The 20,355-nt window shown below is 28.7% G+C and overlaps 1 protein-coding gene across 1 annotated transcript; it reads right to left on the bottom strand.

Moving 5' to 3' along the window:
• Positions 1 to 951: 951 nt before the first annotated feature.
• On the bottom strand, positions 952 to 20,355 carry LOC100169386 (fatty acid desaturase-like). The gene is given in 6 exon segments (NM_001204940.1): positions 952 to 3,155; positions 3,234 to 3,419; positions 3,490 to 3,695; positions 3,768 to 3,898; positions 4,139 to 4,385; positions 20,144 to 20,355. Coding segments are annotated over 5 exon segments (1,008 nt in total). The 5' UTR covers positions 4,356 to 4,385; positions 20,144 to 20,355; the 3' UTR covers positions 952 to 2,887.

Raw genomic sequence — 20,355 nt, 5'->3', positions numbered from 1 at the left:
TTCCACAAATAACGGTCGCACGCGTCATAAATAAACGAATAACCTTGTGCACTTGTTAGAGTGAGAGAGAGTGACACTTGGACCAGACACGTATAATATGGTTTTTTGCTTCAAATTATTTTTGTAATTTTCATATCAAAATATGATTTTATTTTTCATTTCACTCGGTCACTTTGAACAGGTAAGATACGACCTTTCAACAACTTATTACACGATCCGACTATGTTCTTCAAAACAATAACAAACTAAATGTAAAACACTTTTTTAATGTTTACACTAATATTTATAAGTAGGAAGGTATAATACGCTTTAATGTTTTGAACATTGTAGGTAGGTACTACAGTTGCGTATCTCCAAGATTTGGTCTTGTATTCTATGATGTAGACTTTTAGAGTTTAGGAGTTTAATATGATATTACATGCAGTCCTGTAAAGTATTTAAGTAAAAGCATTCAAATACTTTTTTAAGTATTGAATAGCTTTTTAAATACTTTCAGCATGAAGTATTTTGAATGGTATTTGAAATACTTTTTTTTGTATTAAATACTTTTTGGTATTGAATACTTTGATTTTTTATTTCCAACATTTTATTTTTATTCGAAATAATTGGTTGGAAAAATATTTTTGTCAACTACAATAATAGAATAATAGTTTCATTTAATATTCTGTATTTCTGTTTTAGCCGAAGCCCAAAGGTTTGTGAAAATCAGATTTCTAAATAAAGTTATTGAATTTTGAATAACAATATTCTCTTTAAAACTATTAGATAACTATTAGATTGCCTACTACCTATGTGTTTATATTACGATAATTAGAAACCCACTTTAAAAACCAAAAGTATTTGAAAGGTATTCCAAATACTTTTTCAAAGTATTTTAAAAGTATTCTTTACAGGACTGATTACATGCTCAAACTCTGATGACAGAGCTTAACATGAATCAAATATACAATCTCAAAAAGAAATTTCAACTATATATTGACTATGTAATAAAACAATACAATCAATGAAGCTCAAACTACATTTTTATTTAATAGTAAAGTATCAATCGAATCACTTACTCCAGTTTACCTTAAGATACTAAAAAATATTAAATATCAAGCCAATATTAATAAATATAAAGTATTAAAACTTTAATAATATGACTTTATGTACAAATTCAATATGAAAAGAGTTGAGGCATTTGTATTTTTTTGCAATTTTCACGACTTATGAGTTATAAAAATATTAAAAACCAAATGATGATGATTTTATGGTCCACATTTCCAACCATTCATAAAATAATAAGAATTTTTATCTGTGATTTCACTTATAATTTGTAAACGGTATATCAACATTGGTCAGTCTATCCGTATCTATTTAAATTTATTATTCTATTACAGTTTAAAATGTATCGCAGAATATTAGGCTACAAGAATATTTTCATAAATAATAATTTTTATACACTTTTTTTTTACATTTTTATTTTTTAAATATTTTCAGATCATAATAATATATCCCATCCTATTTAAGATAAATTGAATACACCAATCCACCAGCCCCTTGTTTGTAATATAATTATATTATATGAAATAGTCGTTAGACCAGTAGTATTATTTAAATACATATGCATCAGCACTTGTTCATAATATTTTAATTATTTATTTAAAACAACGCGTTTATTTTAAATTTTTTAATATTATTATTAATGTAAGTAAAATTTTGTTTATTTCAGTTCTTTGTTTTACTTCTACTATCATTTATTAATGATAAATAATATTCATTACCATAATGATAAAACAATAGAAAATCACAAACAAAATTTCCTACACCTACTCTTAAAGGGACTAACGGCTAACATTATGTGTACAAGTATGTGTATGTGTTCATGTGATAGCTATTCTGGTAATCGATGCCTATATATAGCACATTATAAATATTAGGCTGGAGTAAAATTTATTTTGTAATATAAAAATTGTCTAGCTTTGTCTATTTTGCTAGCGTACCCATTCGGCATTCATCAACCTATGCAAATGACACAAAACCAGTTAATATTGAAACGTCTAGATTAAGGAATCATCGTGTTAGATGGGAACCTGTACACTTTAAAGAAAGTGAAATATCTAACAATTTCCATCTATCTATAGACATTACAATATCACATTTACACTTTATATCCATACATATACACACACTTGCATTCGTTGTAAAATTAGTTGATGCCGTATTCATAAGCTCGTTGGGGATATTGATCCGTCATTGAACAGCTGCAACCGATTTATCAAATGTTTATAATAAATAATTTTATTCAATACTTATCTAAGTTTTGGACAATGTAACACGATTGGGTACTAATATTTGAGCATTATTAGCACAATATGCTATTTTGTTTCAATGACCACCATATACATATTTATTGAAATATTTTAAAATGGGGTTATAATATGGATCTTTAAGATCCATTTTTTTTTTTATGTGCAAGACACAACAGAAATGTAGTCAAAATTGACTGTACTATGTACATTAGTATGTGTAATGGGTTATACTGTGTATATATATAGATGTATATATATGTATGTGTGTAAATATATATGTGTGTGTGTGTGTGTGTGTGTTTGTGTGTGTGTATGTGTATTTAAATATGTGTAAAGTTATACTAATATGTTGTTACCCAATCGTATTGCTAATATTCACAAAAAAAAAATCTATAAAATTACACCAAAATTTAAAGTAAAACCAAAAACTATCGAAATACTGAATGCCATTGCAGTTATTATCATTTCATAGGTGTACAACATAAATGTATTCTAGTCTTCATAATTTTAGATATTAAATAACATTCTATGAAGGCATTTAAAAGTTTATGAAGTCTTATAATTATTTAGAAAAATGCATTAGTGTTGATAATAATCTATTTGCATTCCTCAACTGGTACTTCGCTCCAACTTCCATCTCCGTGCTTGGTAGCCACTTGTCTGACGAGATCTGCTGATGGTGTCTTGCAGTCGTATGCCCATCCAATTTTGGCAAACAAATCCAAAACTATAGTAGTTGGGTTGGTAAAGTTTCCACCATATTCTTCTGCCCGGTAGTCCCATGGGAATGCGTGGTGATAGTTATGCCAGCCTTCACCAGTAGTCAATATAGCCAGAGCCATGTTCTGAACAGGTTTTATGCGCCTACAAAATACATATAAAAACATTCATTGTTTCATTAGAAACAGTACAACACAATCATGAGCTAAATAAGTTAATTACGTGTCATATGGTTTTGTTCCCCAGAAATGAGCCAAGCTATTGATTGAAAATGTCATGTTGGTGAAAATCACGAACCGCAACACTCCACTAATTCCAATTGCTTCCATCCAGCTTTCATTCCAACAGAATATAGGTACAAGTACAGGCAATACGAAACAAAAAGTAATTTTGAAAAACCAATAATATCTATAAAAAAAAAGAGAATAAAATAATTATTCTTTTCAAGTCGTATAAATTATTAAAATGTTAAATGTACTTTGTGTGAAATTGAACTAAGGGGTTGTTATCTATATCACTCATATCAATGGTTTTGCTACGACGGAATACTTCTGGGTGTCCACGTTGCATCAACCAACCAATATGAGAGAAGAACAATCCCCGTTTAGCATTATGGGGATCACCATCGGTGTCACTAAATTTATGGTGCAATCTATGGTCGTGAACCCAATCTGTTACTCTATACTGTAATACAAATAAAATAATATAATTATATTTAACATAATATATATATTATATTATATATTATTTAAATACCTGTCCAGCAACTGAATAGCAAGCCAAAAGAATGATTTGCAAAGGATACTTGGCTTTGTACGCTCTGTGAGAGTAACATCTGTGCACACCTGCAGTTACGCCAAATTGGCCAATGAATCCAACAAGGAGACCTAATAATAAATAAATAATATTAAATTTAAAGATTGGAATTCAACATTATGAAGAAGTACAGTGACATAAGGAAATGGTTAATTGCATGAGAAAATAAACTACAACAGTACCTATACAACCTGTTTCTATTTTAATTTTTTTTCTTTTTAGATTGAGCTTTACAGTTTATGTTAGGCCATAAACTAAATTATGATTTAAAAATTTTAAAAAAAAAACGAACATAATAATATTGCACTTACTCCATAAGATGGTAGCCACTTTGACATTCTTCCAGTAAAGTATCGTACAGATAACAGCTAACACGTGCCAAGTGGTTAAATATATAGCTGTGGCCCACAATATTTCACGTTTTTGTGGAGGTTGTGGCTTCAGAGGTTCTTCCACGCCATCCTTGTTGTTATTTTCGATCAGAGGCTCAGCCGTTTCTTCGGTCTTCGTTCTCATTTGTACTCCCATCTTAATAATGTATGAGATTCAATATAGGACCTGAAAAATGAACAAATACAAAAATATTATTATGATTGTAATAACTTTTCATTTTATGTTAAATTTACATAATACCTAATATAAATAATTATTAGGTACTATTTTTATCACTCACAGACGACTTAATATGTAAAGATTAAATAATTTGCATATACATATTTACATTATTTATTACATCCTAGACTCTAGCCGTACGTATTTATTTCAACAAAATAGTGAGTCGTATTGGTAAATGGATATTAAATATTAATTAGAGTTTTAATAATTTAAATTAATAATTAATAATTTGTAATATTATTTTTTTTTCAAGGTGCTAATTATTTTGTAAATATAATAGAGTGCAATTATTTTTTTACACTCGAAATATGTATAGACCGAACAATATCAGTTAAAAGAAAATGTGTTTTAACCTATGTAGATACTATAAAAAAAAATTTGATTTAATCCTCGTCATCAACAGTTGTTATTTCATGCTATAAAACGCGAATGTCACACGGATAAAACAGTATTATACTAAATCATCGACACCAAATGTTCTAGATTTCATGGTCGTTTTACTGTTTTAGTAATGGTTCAATAGAGTTCATTTTATTATAAACAATATTTATGAATATATTATTATGTTTCAGTCGTGTACTTATGTATAGTCAAATGATGCGTTCTATCAAATGCATAGTCATTAATAGTTTAAAAAAAAAATGTTGTGTTTGACTAGAAATAAAAGATCAATCATACAACAAAATTACGTCTGCTAAGGCATGCCTGCAGATGATGTATTAAATGAAAATATACTTAATGTCACATATTTCGAATCATAAGCATGTTTTATTGTTTTTATTAGTAACAAATACCTAAGTAATAACCATAATAGATATACCTAGATATACGTATTTACTATTTATATATAAAGATGAAAAATAATTACTGAATTCAAGTTTTAGTTTGATTCAATTTTTTAAAAAAACGATTTCTGATGAATCAGATGTTATGAATTTTTATATCAATTATTATAATTTTGATTTAAAATTTAAATATTATGAATAATTAATTTTAATTTTTAACTTTTAAGTGCATTTCTATATTGCGCGTTACTATTATAACTTAAAGGTTAAAAGTTATATTCTGTATATAATATATTATATTGTTTTATATATATATATATATATAGTAATTAATTTTAATTTTCAACTTTTAAAGTGCATTTCTATATTGCGCGTTACTATTATAACTTAAAAGTTAAAAGTTATAAGTTATAAGAATTTAATATAAAAAAATATATATATTATCAAAAACAATATAGAAAAATAACGTTTTTAAAAACGTTTAAAAACGATATTTTCGCAGGTAGACCACAATCTGGGGTAGAGCGCATACAACAAGATAGCCATGAATTTACGACATGAAATATTATCATAAAAAAATTGGCGTGAATTTATAAACGTTAAAAATGCACACAAGACACAATATTTAGACGAATAAATGACGGATAAAATAACATGATTTTTTTGAGACTGAGTTTATACTCACTGAATGCATTATTTTATATAATCGGACGGACGTTAGCGTCTGCCGTCTATACTGTAGTAGTGTCGTTCAGCGAGAGAAATGATAATATTTCAATATTATTACATTGTGCTGCCTATTGAAATCCAAAACTTGTCTATCCCCACCAGCATACCGGCATAATATTATGTTCCTCATCACTAGTCACTTCTAGTGGAACGCACTTTTATACGCCTACAAGTTTGTTAATAAAACATTAATTAAAAATTTTGTTTTGTTTTATTAAAAGAGTTTAATTTAATTTAGTTTATGGCCAAGGTGCACGACATTTTTTATCGTCATAAAAACTTAACTGGGTCTCATTTTTTTCAAAAAACACAAAATGTTTTCATGCATTACTAAAAGTTAAAACCTCTAGTTACGTGAACGAAAAAAAAAACAAAAAAATAAACCAGAAAAACGAGTTTATCCGCCGACGAATCAACACGTGTATATTCTCAAACCGTGTTCTATCACGTGTTTTCGATATAGCTTTCCGATAACGAGCAAAATCATCGGAACACCAGTAAAATGTTTCATTTTTTATGTTTTATCAGTCGACCCACGACCACAATAATAATATAATATATATATATTAAATATTATACCTAAAAGTTTTTATTACATCAGTTTAACTACAGTACGGAGAGATAAACCATCCGGTAAAATTGAATCATCAATACAATAAAAACGAAATAAAATATAAATCCAACATCGAACTACAATGATCATAATACTATGAACATTATTCACAAGCCACCGCCTCAACTGATCCTCGAGATCTGCAAAAAAATATCCATAACTTGGAAGAAATCCAAAATGTTTTAAATATTTAAAAAAATCCGAAAAGAAACAATAAGCAGCATCGAATTGCTAGCATTTTCCAAGATAAAATTATTACATAATATTATAGTGTAATGTGGATTCCTACGAATGATAGGTATTATAGTTTAGAATATTAGACTTTATTTTACTATGTTCAACTAGGCAGCAGTTCAGCATTTACTTATAACACAAACCAATAATTGCGTATTTTCCGATATACAATTAATATTACATCGAATTCTATACTTATTTGTTTGTACTTTGTACTGTACTTATAAGGCGTTCTATATTTTCAAAGTTACGCGTCAACCAAGTTCCATGTACCTACGCACTATTGCAACACGAATAATCGTTATCTATACAAATATTAATAACTAATAATCTGTTACCCCGTAACATAAACATTGAATTTTATTGCAACACGGATATGATATCACAATTATTATTCAACAATGTCATTATTGTTATGATAGTTATAAATTTTGAAATTTATTAATTTTGTTATTAATGCTTCACGGATTTCTAATGAACATGCACATTTTATGAGTTATTGGCTTTTTTTAGGCTAACGTACAATGGAACGGATTTTTTTAATTAAAACTACAACTTTGTATGGTGTTTCATTTTTAGGAAATAGAAATAAATTGTGTCTTTATTATATAAATATAATTAATAATCTATATTCTTGCCCATCAACTAATTAATATCTCGGTTATAGCGAATTTAATTTAAATAGGCATTTATTAATATCGCAATTCACCTTTCACTTGTAAATAGTCAACAATAAAATTAAAGTTTTTTAGCTAAAATTATCACATAAATCAATTTAAGAAGTTTGCAACTCTTTTTCATGATTAAAGGACTAGTTTTGCGAAAATTCTTAACCAACGAATCTATAAAATTTCAAAAAACAAATTAGAAAAATCCAAATTAGAACAGTTTCTAAAACAAAACTTCAAATACATCAATCTAGCTATATAAAGGTTCACAAATTCAAACATAATTGCTGTGGAATTAATTATAGGAAAACTAGATCAGTCAAAAGCTAATAATTATATTGTATAATACACAAAATACTCTCTAAGTCTACAATGATTACCCAATATCTTATATAAATTTAATGCGGTCAAATCATAAAAAAAATGACTGAGATGTTAACGAAATTTGTTAAACACAATTTAAAATAGAGTATTGGTAAATAGTAGTTAAACATGGTACGTAGATATGATGTTAACATAAAAAACTCGAGGAACAAGTTAAAGATGTCGAAGTAATACATTGCAGGCCGATAGCAATGACCAAAAACGACATAAGAAGTTGATACGTTCCTTTCAACTTGACAACGAACAACCTCCAATATATTTGCAATTTCCAAACAATATATAATAATAATAATATACTCCATTATAAACAAACAAACGAAAACAAAAAAAATACGATATTGTCAGTGAATTCCAGGAAACGAAAAAAAGTCCTCAGCCAATCACATATTATGTTAAATGGAATGAACATAAAAAATAGAACATTTTTGAAACTCTATATAGACACACAAGACAAAATACGACGACAGGCAGGTACACGTTATAATATTATATAATACGTACAACAATAGACATTATGGCCAACGACCTACAACGGATGGCAGAAGCTTTTTATAGAAAAATACGAGGAAAAATTTAATAGTAAAAAAAATAAAACCAGTTTGCACGTCTATTACACCACACGTGCACATACTGTAAAAAATTACAAATAACGGGTATATAACGGGTGGCGATGACCAGGTATCGAACCTATATAACCTCTACGCACACGGCGTGAATACGTGTCCAATTTTTTAATCATTGGCATAGAACAACCGTCGAAACGAGTTTCGTGACCATATATTCGTGGTAGTCTAGTAACTCTTCTTTTTACGAGTTTCCTTCCAGACGGGCTAGAATGCTAGACAAATGACTAGAATGGTAAACATATACCTATCAGACATGCCACATTCAACGACTATACAATATATTACACATATGTACACAGAGTGATCCATTTAAACGTAGTCGGCATAATATTTCATTTTTAATCAATCCCGAAAAGTGTACATTTATAATATTATGCGCATTACACATAGTTCAGGGTGATCTCCAAAATATTATGCTCCTTAGTCCTTACTATACACGTAAGAAATTAAGATAGTAATTAGTTATAATATTTAGTTTTTATGAAGCAATTTTGTAGGTCGACTACTTGAATTTATAATATAGAAACATATTAATATAATGTAATACAAAATATATCTAATTTTAAATTTATGTCGATTAGTTTTATTTGCACGAGAATTAAAAATTATATAATAAACCACTTTCTCTTATAGGTACGATTTAAATTGTAGGCTCAAAAAATGAATTTCTGTTTTGGAAAATATCTTGTACAATCGGCTTATAATTAGTTTAACTTTACGCAATATCATTATCTCTAAATGAATATTTAAATGTATTTAATTAATGATTGATATATTATAACTCTATAATTTTAAATGTATATGACAGTAAAATTTAAAAACCTGTACCATAAAAAAATAATTATGCATTAGAGTAGATACAACTTACATTTAAATAAAGCAAAATTTTTCACGGCTGTGTTATTTTATTACATTAACAATATTTATCATGTACCTACCATAACTTAAAATAGTAATACTAAAGCCTAATCACAACATTTTATATAATAAAATTAAGAAATAATTAAATATTTTTTCATACTCAAACAATAAGCATTTTGTTGTCCTTTTTTTTATGAGGGAGAGGATATTTTAAGTATATATTATTATAGGTGTATTTATTTTCTAATAATGCTGTTCAATTGACCATAAAAATCAATATTATTATGATGGACATAGGTATTATGTATAATTTCTCACTCCATGATATAATTAGTTTCATAATGGCAACCCATAAAAATTATCTTGCTACACATTCATGATTCTGCACACACACAGAAAATACATGGAAGATATTATGAAACATTAAACACGCAAATCAGGTTGATAAGACTAAACGGCCTGCAATTTAAATCTAAAAAGAAGAAAAAATATAAATTGCACTTTGGATGTAAATGCACATTGAACCAAAATTAATTAGACCACATTTATTGGACCTTTAATACTAGACTTATTTGGACCTAGCATTCGAAAACAAAAAAAAAAAATATGGGTTTATGATCTAGTATCGAATTCATGTGATAAATCATAAAAACAAATACAATATACCGTTTTCATGGTTTATTAAAATTATAATAAAAATATATTGGAGCTTGGAAATTTTCAGGAAAATTTTCAGGGGAATTTTAAACAAAACATAATAAATTATTATATTATGTGGAATTGGGTGTGAAACTTGTACCATATTGTACACTATAGCAATTCTTAGACAAAACGTACCAATGTATTGTTAATTATTGTAGGTAACGTTAGTCGTTACTGTCCTATATATACGATAAAAATGTACCGACGCACATAACTATTGGACATTGGCTATTCACTATTTGACTGTAGTCCAGGGATTAGTCTAAAAATACCTACCACGATGACAACGACATGTAACGTTCCTACGTCCTTGACAGGTAAATTAAGGAAGACAGCAGGGACTCATTTAACGATACTCAATAAACAAAATAATAAATATATTAATCAATATGATTATAATTTATAACACTCGTTAGTCGTTGAATATTTTGTCTCGTCATCGATATGAAACTTTGACGTTATTTTATATCGCTGATTAATAATTTATTTAATGCATTAGGTGTAGTCACGAGCTAGGTTTAAAATTACATCATATAAAATGCATGTGATTAATTCATCAATTATTCGAATTTGACAAAAATCACGGTTATACAAATTTAATAATATATCGAAATATCGTGTTTAAACTTTAAAACGATTAAATACTCATACAACTAAACAATTGTCAGTATAGGAAGTCGACTAGTGAAGTAATGAATAATAAAATATATGTTTGTTGTTTAGTAATTACTAGTTGAACTGCCATAATACCGTTCAACATAGTTGTAGGAGCAATTCGAAAAATAAATACAACTAGTTAAGACTTAAAATTCATAGTAAAATGTATTATAGACTCATAAAACGTAAATGTTTTCAATCAATTTTCAAATATATAATTTTTATTCAACTAAAATAGTACAAACTTAAGTTAACAAAAAAAAATATATTGGTGAGCATCGTTTGTATCAGTATAATTATTAATTACATGCAGAATAGGTTGCGTGGGAGGACTTAACATTTAATTAATTGAAATTAAAGTCCTCGCGGTCAGGTTACAATACTATAAAGCATCAATTAGGCATACCTAAAGTTCTAAACATTTTTTCTCATTGAACAAGATACTGTTGAAGGAAATCAAAGCAATTTTACTGCCCCAAATGGTGATGATAGACACAAAAATACAAAATACAAAATACAAAAAAAAACAATAAAAAAACACATAATACTAAAATCAATACATTCTTCGTTCCGTTCAGATACTAAAATAAATACTAATGACTTTTAAAAATAAAATGCTAAAAAACGTTTCTGTCAAACCACAGTTAAATAATTGTTCATTATTGTTATAATTAAATACAATTTCAATGGTGTTATTACAAAGAGTTAATACGGTAAGGTTTTACTTGTTAAACTGAGAAAACATTTTTTGCTGATGAGCCCTTTTAATAGATTATAATTTATAATATTATATTATTTAAGAGTCCAAGGCGCACGCCACACACAGTACACACGCATACGAAAAATATGACCATGAAATTGTGCCAAATTAAAAAAACTTAACAACGATACAATCAAAGAATTAAATCGATACAAAACTAATAAGTTTAAAAAATATAATATGTAGTCATATAGAATATTATATCATGTTTATAAAACAATAAAAAAGGAATACTTTAACAAATTAATACTGCACTTGTGGAAATTATTTCCTACGTGATATATTATTATAAACATGAAGTATGAACAATCAAATTATTTTATTGTTCTGACATGCATATTGCATATTGTTAATACATACAAAGGTACTCTGATAGATACAAATTATAAACAAACTACATAACTACTAACTTCACTTAAGTTAAGTGCCGTTGAGCCTATACTATACAAAAGTTCATAAGACTGTAATATTATATTAAAATAGTTTTGTGATGAATTTGCAACCATTTAATAATATACTTCGAAACCAGACTTAGACCTTGGATGTTAATAAAACTCATATTCATATATACGCTCTAAGTGAATACATACAAATGTCACAAACTTAACGGAGTTACGTATAATCTTTTTACTTACCTAAATAATTTACTAACTATTATACATTATTAGTATAAATATCACACTCATGCTAAAATGTAATATAATTATTTTATATAGACATTTTGATAAAGTTCAAAAACATACAAAAAACAACCCTTTATAGTTCAATATAGTGTTACCAATTACCATTGTATAAATTATATTCTTTATTGCATGTTTTAAATTAAGAGCATATTTTTGCATAATATTATTAATCGATAAGCATTTACCACGTAAATAATAATTAAATCTATGATTCTGAAAACATTGTTTGTCATAACACCATAAATATAATTATGTAAATTAGTACAAACATAATTTCAAAAACATAATATTTAAAAATATGATATGATATATTTATCGATTACAATTATACATAATAATATTTCGAGAATATTAAAAGAAAACAACACAAATACTATAATATTACCAAAACAACGTAAAATGATTGGATTATATTGACCTATTAATTTGTATTTAAATAATAACGATTTTGAATTCCTAAGTCACTGACGATTGTATATTTTGTACAGTATAGTGACCTGACGAGTAACCAAGTATGCAACTGCATGACCGCATGTGATCTCAGAGACAGTGGGAGTACTATTAATTATTAGTGGCACGGAGAAGCTTATATAAATTGTAATACCCAATTAATTTCTCTTAAGTAAAAAGTGATTTACTGAATTATTTAAAACGCAAAAGGTGCAATCCAAATTCCTTTGACATCCCTCCCCCCGTCTGACTAATTAATAGGTACTTTATAATATTTAATTTCAAATAAATGTTAGGTATGTGGAATGTGGATAGAATTTGTCGAGGAATTTGTGGAGGCACAGGACATTTTTTTTTTTACAAAAATTGAGGTTTTTGTTTTTATTTATTTTATTACGGACGTTAATCAAATAGTTTACAGTTTACATATTATTATGTGAGTACTATTTTTTTACGTTTACGACATTAGTCTGGTTACAACAGACTATTATAACATAAAAGAAGCTTAAATTTACCTAAAGGAAAATACAAAAAATTAATGAATATTATGTTGTGCGTTGATTATCAACAAATATGGATTTTAATTTTTAATCGTCAAGCACAAAAAAAAACTAAAAAAGTATGAATATTAAACTGATTTTAGCAAAACATTAAAGATAATTTATTATTTTTATTTTATTGAATGATTATTATATTTTCTTAAATTAAGGTAGGTAATTAAGTATGCTTATATATTTCCGGGTGGTGATCGACAACCATAATTATCTATACCAAGTACCAATAAATAATAATAATAAATTTAGTCACAATTTGTATTATATGTATTATTAACCTATTAAGACGATTCAAAATTAACAAACAATCTAACCTACTTACGAAATAGGTTAAATTTAAGCTCGTTAGGAATTTAAAAAGATCAGCTTAAGTGCTAATCTACACCATTGAATATATTGATCATTTATCATTTTTTAGGTTTCAACGCCTTTATGTCACCGTAAATTCTAAACGTCAACGACAATTAATTTTAATTAAACTGTCTCACGTAAAGTAGATTATTTAATAAATATGAATTGGCTTACCCCAGTATGGTAAAACTGGACTGTATTAAATAGGTACAAAGAAAATAATATTTTACAGGTTAAAGCTATTTTTATAGGTATTGATTAGTATTGCTCACAAGACTGATAATGACCTTTATAATCAATAAATAAAATGAAAATGTTATCGAATATATTATTATATAATTACATTTTATTATACAGGCATCTCGCGTGATTTGCTACTTAATTTAAAATTGTGTGGTAAAGGAATCTGCATTGTTCAATCAAACTAAACAGGCTAATCTAAGTAATATAATATACTATAAAAAGTATGTAGACATTTTTACGAAAATGTAAAACGTATCATTTATTTGCGTGGTAGAAACTCTAGATAAGGTATAGCAGGGGGTATTGTATCATATATTCAAGAACAATTCAGGTAGAACGTCCGCACCCACTTACTTGTCAGTCCTTGATTATTGACCCAAGACCAACACAATATGCCGTGTATTATAGTTACTGAAAATATTCCAAGAATATTTTATGCCACCATAATGTTATAATAATCCATTTACATTATATTATATAAAAAAATTAATTGTTTACATTAATATTAAAGACCAATTTGAAAATTTAAGAGATACTTATTAATATTATATCGTATAACATATTTTGAGGTTTATTAACGGTTTTATACTTTTTCATAGTAATGCCGCAGGTACGATCGTAGGAATAAAGAACAAGCACTAGATGGTCGTACTGATTTCATACGTGATAAGTGATTATTAATATTTAATTCCAAATCATGATATAAAGAAGATATTATATAGATAGATAATTAGTAGGTACCTATGTAATTTGTATAATGTATCTACTACCTTTGTAATAAATATTTCTATAATATTTTTCACTAATACTTAACTAAGTAGAGGTGTTTACTGTACTTTATACTATAATTTAAAATTAAAATTTGTTTTTTTTTATCTTTCATTAATATGAAAAATTTCAAAAAAAAAATTCCATGAAATTTATTAGTTATAACGTTTAAAGTAAATGCAATTATTTAGAAGATTGAAACTAATTTTTTTTTTAAATAAATATTACCTATGTCGTGAATAAATCGGGCATGATTGGATGAATCAATATAAGAGTCATCACGTAAATAAATGATACAATATGTTATACGTTTGCGTAAAAAATGTCAACATATAGGAACATTTAATATTATACATTAATTAGATTAGTCCATTTAATATGATTGAATAATGGAGATGACTTTACCACACTGTTTTAAATATTAAGTACCTAGCAAATCATCGCGATTTAGAACTATAAATGATTCTAATGATAGTATAGATTCATAAATTATTTCATGACGAAGTAGGTTAAGTTAGGTTAGGTACCCCCATTGGGAATTATCTTCACTATTTTACTTTCATGAGATTATTTTATCAATTAAGCTTATTGTTCAAATCTGTAATAGATGGCCTAACAAAAAATTTTGTCAAAAAAAAGATTCATAAGTGCAGGTTATTATAATATGTGCGTAAATACAATTTTTAATTTTTAATATAGATTAAAAGTTATAATAAGAAATAAAAATATAGATAGGTAAGTAAATAATTAACCGTTTATAAAATTAATAATATATAAGTAACAAATATACATTTTTATGATGTTTATACTTTATTGTATATAAAACAATGAACAGCTCAAAAGCCATTATGATTAACGATCTAAACTTTGCACACATATAAACTATCATAATATATTACCACCCATACATACTATTAGACTATTTACATAGTTCAGATACTGTCGTACTGATTATTTTTTAGCAGGCATCATAAATCACTGCACTACATAAAAGTAAACATGCTTAAATAAGAACATCATTATGAAGTGCTGAACACTTTGTAAATACATATTTTAACTATCTACAATAAATAATATTATATACACATACCTAAAAAGTTATTGAAATAATATTGTAAATGCATTTAGGATATAAATAACAACGTAAAAATAATGAAAAAAATACAATATAGAATTCTTAATAAAATTAATTGCAATTATAAGAAATTTAAAAATAAATTGTTGGCATATAAATTCAAAAATTACATAAGTGTCTAGATAGTATTTATAGACACGTAAATATAATATATTATTATTTAACTAATTAATTTTCTAATGCAATATCATTATTGCTACATATTAAGCAATATCAGTTATTCATTATTTTGTAATTTTTAAAAATACTATAGAAAATTAATTACAAAAACCGCATACAACTGATAAAGAAGATTCATTTATTTTATTTCTAGTAACAAAATGATCTCTAATTCGCATAACATGTATCATAAGCCGATGTTTTATTACAATATTATATAAAAGTAAAACGCATAATAATAAATAGATTGCAAAAACTCAAATTAATTAACTCATCTAAAAAATGTAGATATTTTTAGATACTGAGCAGAACAAGAAAGCTATCGATTTAACGGGGTCATAATAATAATTGTAGCCGCGATCACCAACATTTAGCAAGATCAGTTATTCGGGTAAAAGAAAATCTTCAAAATATTTACTGGATTTAAGCCGAGGATGATTCTATAAAGTGTAAATAATCCTTCTGTTTTCGAAAATGCAATCATAGTAAATTCCTACAGACTACAATTTTATATATATTCTACTCTAAATTCTTTAGCATAATTTTTTCAAAAACTTCTGGGAAATTCAAAAAATAAAGATTAACTGTAAGAATAATATATTTTAGACCACTTCTTAATTTTACTAGGATGCGCCTATATACAGAATAGGCTTATAGTAGGTAAAGCTGATAACTTTTATATATTAGCTTTTAAACTATTAACAAAATGTTAATATTTTTTTTATTAAAATAATAAATATAAAAATATAGCGTGTATAGAGTCATATTATATTATCAATACAAAAGAATTTGTGTAAAGTAAAGACCATTATTTATTCTGCAAGTTATAAATTTTTAAGACATACCTAACTTAAAAAGGTTCAATCGATTTTACTTCTACCCGTGAACGGAACCTACTAAATAAAATATGGACTCAATACAAATTACAATAGAATTCATTCAATTATTAATTCAAAGTTGTCCGGTCACTCATTATCAAAAATTTAACATAATATCATAAGGACTAAAAAATATAATAGGTGTAAATTATAAATTAAAATAAAATATACAATAACTCATTAACACCATGCAACCCTCATAAATCAAAAGGTTGCAACTCCATAACAACTAACAAGGTTTGATTTTTAATTTTCATGCACAAAAAATAATAATGCACTATTGCAAATTTACAAATTCATTTACAATCTTCTCATATTATAATGAATTATTCATCATCAAGAAAAGAGTGTATTATATCCCACCGAGTGTGATCTATCCAGGAGGTGGATCAGTTCAACATGGGGTTTTTAGTAATTGTATTATCTTTACATGAAGTGTGACACGTTTAATTTCAGCAAACAATACATTTATAATTAATTGGAAAAATTAAGATTATGAGCTACTTAAATACTTCCATTGCCACCTAATTCTTTCAATAAGTAATAGGTTACTACCTTGACTGCTTTGAAAAGAGATAATTGTAATTATTATGGTAGAGCTCAGACATTTCTCATTATTTTAGTGAGAATGAAATTTATCTTTTGTGATTTCGTATTGGTATATAACAAAGTTGATGTATTTTTTCATATAGGTACCTAACTATTATATTATTATATTAGTATACTATATTATATGATACTATTCATAAACATACAGGCTACATTAGATTTGTATTATATAAGATTTCTACAGTTCCAAATTTGAAATCTACTAGGTAATATCTATTTTTAAACACTTTAAATTTGATATTTTTCGATGTAGGTATTTATCATATTTTTAATAAACGTAGGTATAATATTATAGAATATTATATTAATATTTCTCTAATCAGGCATTTAAAAACCCAAATATGACGCAACAAATATTTTTAACTTTTACCCTGAAACTGTTTGCTAATAATATTATATAAACTTACAAGATAGATATAAAATTATAATACTAGATAATAATATAATATGATATCTACTACCTAGCGCCTATTTCCATTGATAGTAGCTATTTAATTTCAATAATCTACATTACAATATTCTTCTTTGATTTAATAGGTACCTATAAATTATAATTAGTATCAACATTATACACCTAGAAGTATTGTGAACATAATATTATGTTGCACAACATTTAATTTAAGTCGTAGGCAGGTATTGAAAAAAGTTCTAATTTTTTAATTTTTATTCCCACCAAGATAACGGAAAAGATTTCTGTGCTCCACTGAAATTACAACCATGTCCCATGAGCCATGTGACATCTTCCAGTTGTTAAATATATCGTCAATATTATGTACAATAAATTTACCAAAAGTATTTCATATTCAAACAAAATTTCGGTTTTTACCATTTAGCACAATTGGCCGTAAAAAACTTACTAGATAATAAAAACATTATTGCGGTACGCCACTCTAGTTTACAATAATTATGATTTCCCGGTTAGGAACATTGAAAGATATTTTGTGTATCGGTTTAGCGACCGTATACAATGAAAACAAACGTTTTGTATACAGTTAGTCGTGTGTGCAACGGAAGAAGAATAAATTCATTCATCGCGTCGTACTAAAATGTCGCACACAGTTGTATCGTATTATAATTATTTATAATTAGACGGTTAGGTTAGGAACCAAAACGATAATATGGTAATCAAATCGCGGTTCGATACTAATACATAATATTATTAATAATAATAAAATCATTTCCCCCGATCGGTCGGCAATGACTCCCAACCGTTACCCCCCCCCCTCCGGCGACTTGTTTTTAGGCACAAGTTTAAATTCGAAAGCAAATTTATTATAATATTCAACAGAGTTGTAGGTAGGTAGTTGTCGCAATTCTGGTGGGGCACCCGACCACCTGATATCCCCATCCGGCCGTGTACCAGAATAACACCGTTTCGCGGTGCAAAGGCCGCGTGCGTTGCGTATCGGGTTACGTTTCGCTTTATGCCAATTAACACGTTTCCGTGTCCGACACACAGCAGGGTTTGACCGACCTGAAATACCTAACCTAAAGGTCAAACACACGTGTGCGTAACATCAGCGATCGGTCTAAGGTGTGTGCGCGTGCGTGAGCGATTACAATGCACATTGGCTCGCTGTGGCGAGTGAGAATAATTCTATAAGAATATTAATATTATTACGATAGAATTAATGTTTTAAAAAAAAGATAATATTATTAACATTACACTACGTTTAAGACGTCGGTCCGGCTGCGATTGTCGACGGCCGCTCGCCGATAATGTTCGATTATATAATAAAAATATTATAACCTATCGGCGCATCGTGATCATCGCGTGTTGAATTATTATATTATCGTGCACATCGGACGGGACGCGAATCTCCGGCGGCGTTCGAGGGGAGGGGGAAAAGTGCGTTACGACTACCGAAACCCGTTCCGATCGATTTAAAAAGACAAGCAGTACGGAGCAATGTAATATACGTACAACAATGGTACACGTCGAGACGATGGAATTATTGTACCGGCGCGCAGAGGTCACCGGCTCGGGAGACGCGGTACAACGACGTCGGCGGCTGCGGCGACGGCTAAGCGATAGAGCGGCGGGTGGTGGTGGTGGTGGCGGCCACGGGAAACAAAGATTCAGACGAGCGCGGGGTGGGGGGGAATAAAATAACCGTACAGACGAGCTGGTTGTTCCGTGTGTGTCGTCCGTTACACTTGTATTGTATTTTGCGCGAAATAAAATCGCGTCGTACCGTGAACCGGCCGCGACGAAATGGACCGTGGGCGTGTAAAAAACTCGCTGCCGGACAAGAAGCGTTGAAAGACATTGCGCGCGATCGGACTAATCGACGACCCTCCCCCTCGACCGCCATCATTGCCGCGACGACATTGCGGTGGGTCTCGTTCGACGGCGGGTGGTTAACCCGTCGGCCACGATAATCACAATTTATCATCGTAAATCGTTGGATTGCGATAACACCACTATAATTGGCGACGTTGGTCGCGGTATCGTCCAGCAATGGTTCCCCACGCGGTTCTCGGACGAGCGCGCTTGGCGTGGCGCGGGGGAGGGAAGGGCCGGTACGCGCCGCTATCGATTTACGAAATGACATTTTCGCGTGCACGAGGGGCAAGCGGTTTTCTCCGGCGACGGGACCCGAGCGGTGGCCGGCGCCGCCGAACCCGACTTCCGGCCGAAATGTGCTTTTGACGCGGCGGAAACGGTGCGGAAAGTATATATTAAAAATAAAACAAAACCCGCCCGTCGCGATATTTTTGCATCGGAATTTACCGAGCGGTATTGTACGCAAAGGGCGGGGAAAAAACGGCGTTAATGTCATAATCGTCACGGTACACGAACAGATCTCACTCGGGTGATATTATTATTGTAATAATGGGTAGGTACTCACTTGAAATGGAATTCTTCGACGTTGCGAGAGGATATAATATAACCTTATTTTTTATAAATAAATAAACTTATCCGAGTACGATATGACGTTTTTCATATGCGATTGTACAGTTACCTATCATAAAATATAATGTGATATTCACACGGATTGTGCACTGTGTACGCTTACGTGAGGCACGTACACGGTGGTGGTGCGCGTTCGGCTGACTGGGC

The sequence above is a fragment of the Acyrthosiphon pisum genome, chromosome A2 (genome assembly GCF_005508785.2).
Source record: "Acyrthosiphon pisum isolate AL4f chromosome A2, pea_aphid_22Mar2018_4r6ur, whole genome shotgun sequence".
Classification (NCBI taxonomy): domain Eukaryota; kingdom Metazoa; phylum Arthropoda; class Insecta; order Hemiptera; family Aphididae; genus Acyrthosiphon; species Acyrthosiphon pisum.
Note: the sequence above shows the minus strand (reverse complement) of the source record. Positions and strands in the feature narration are given on the sequence as shown.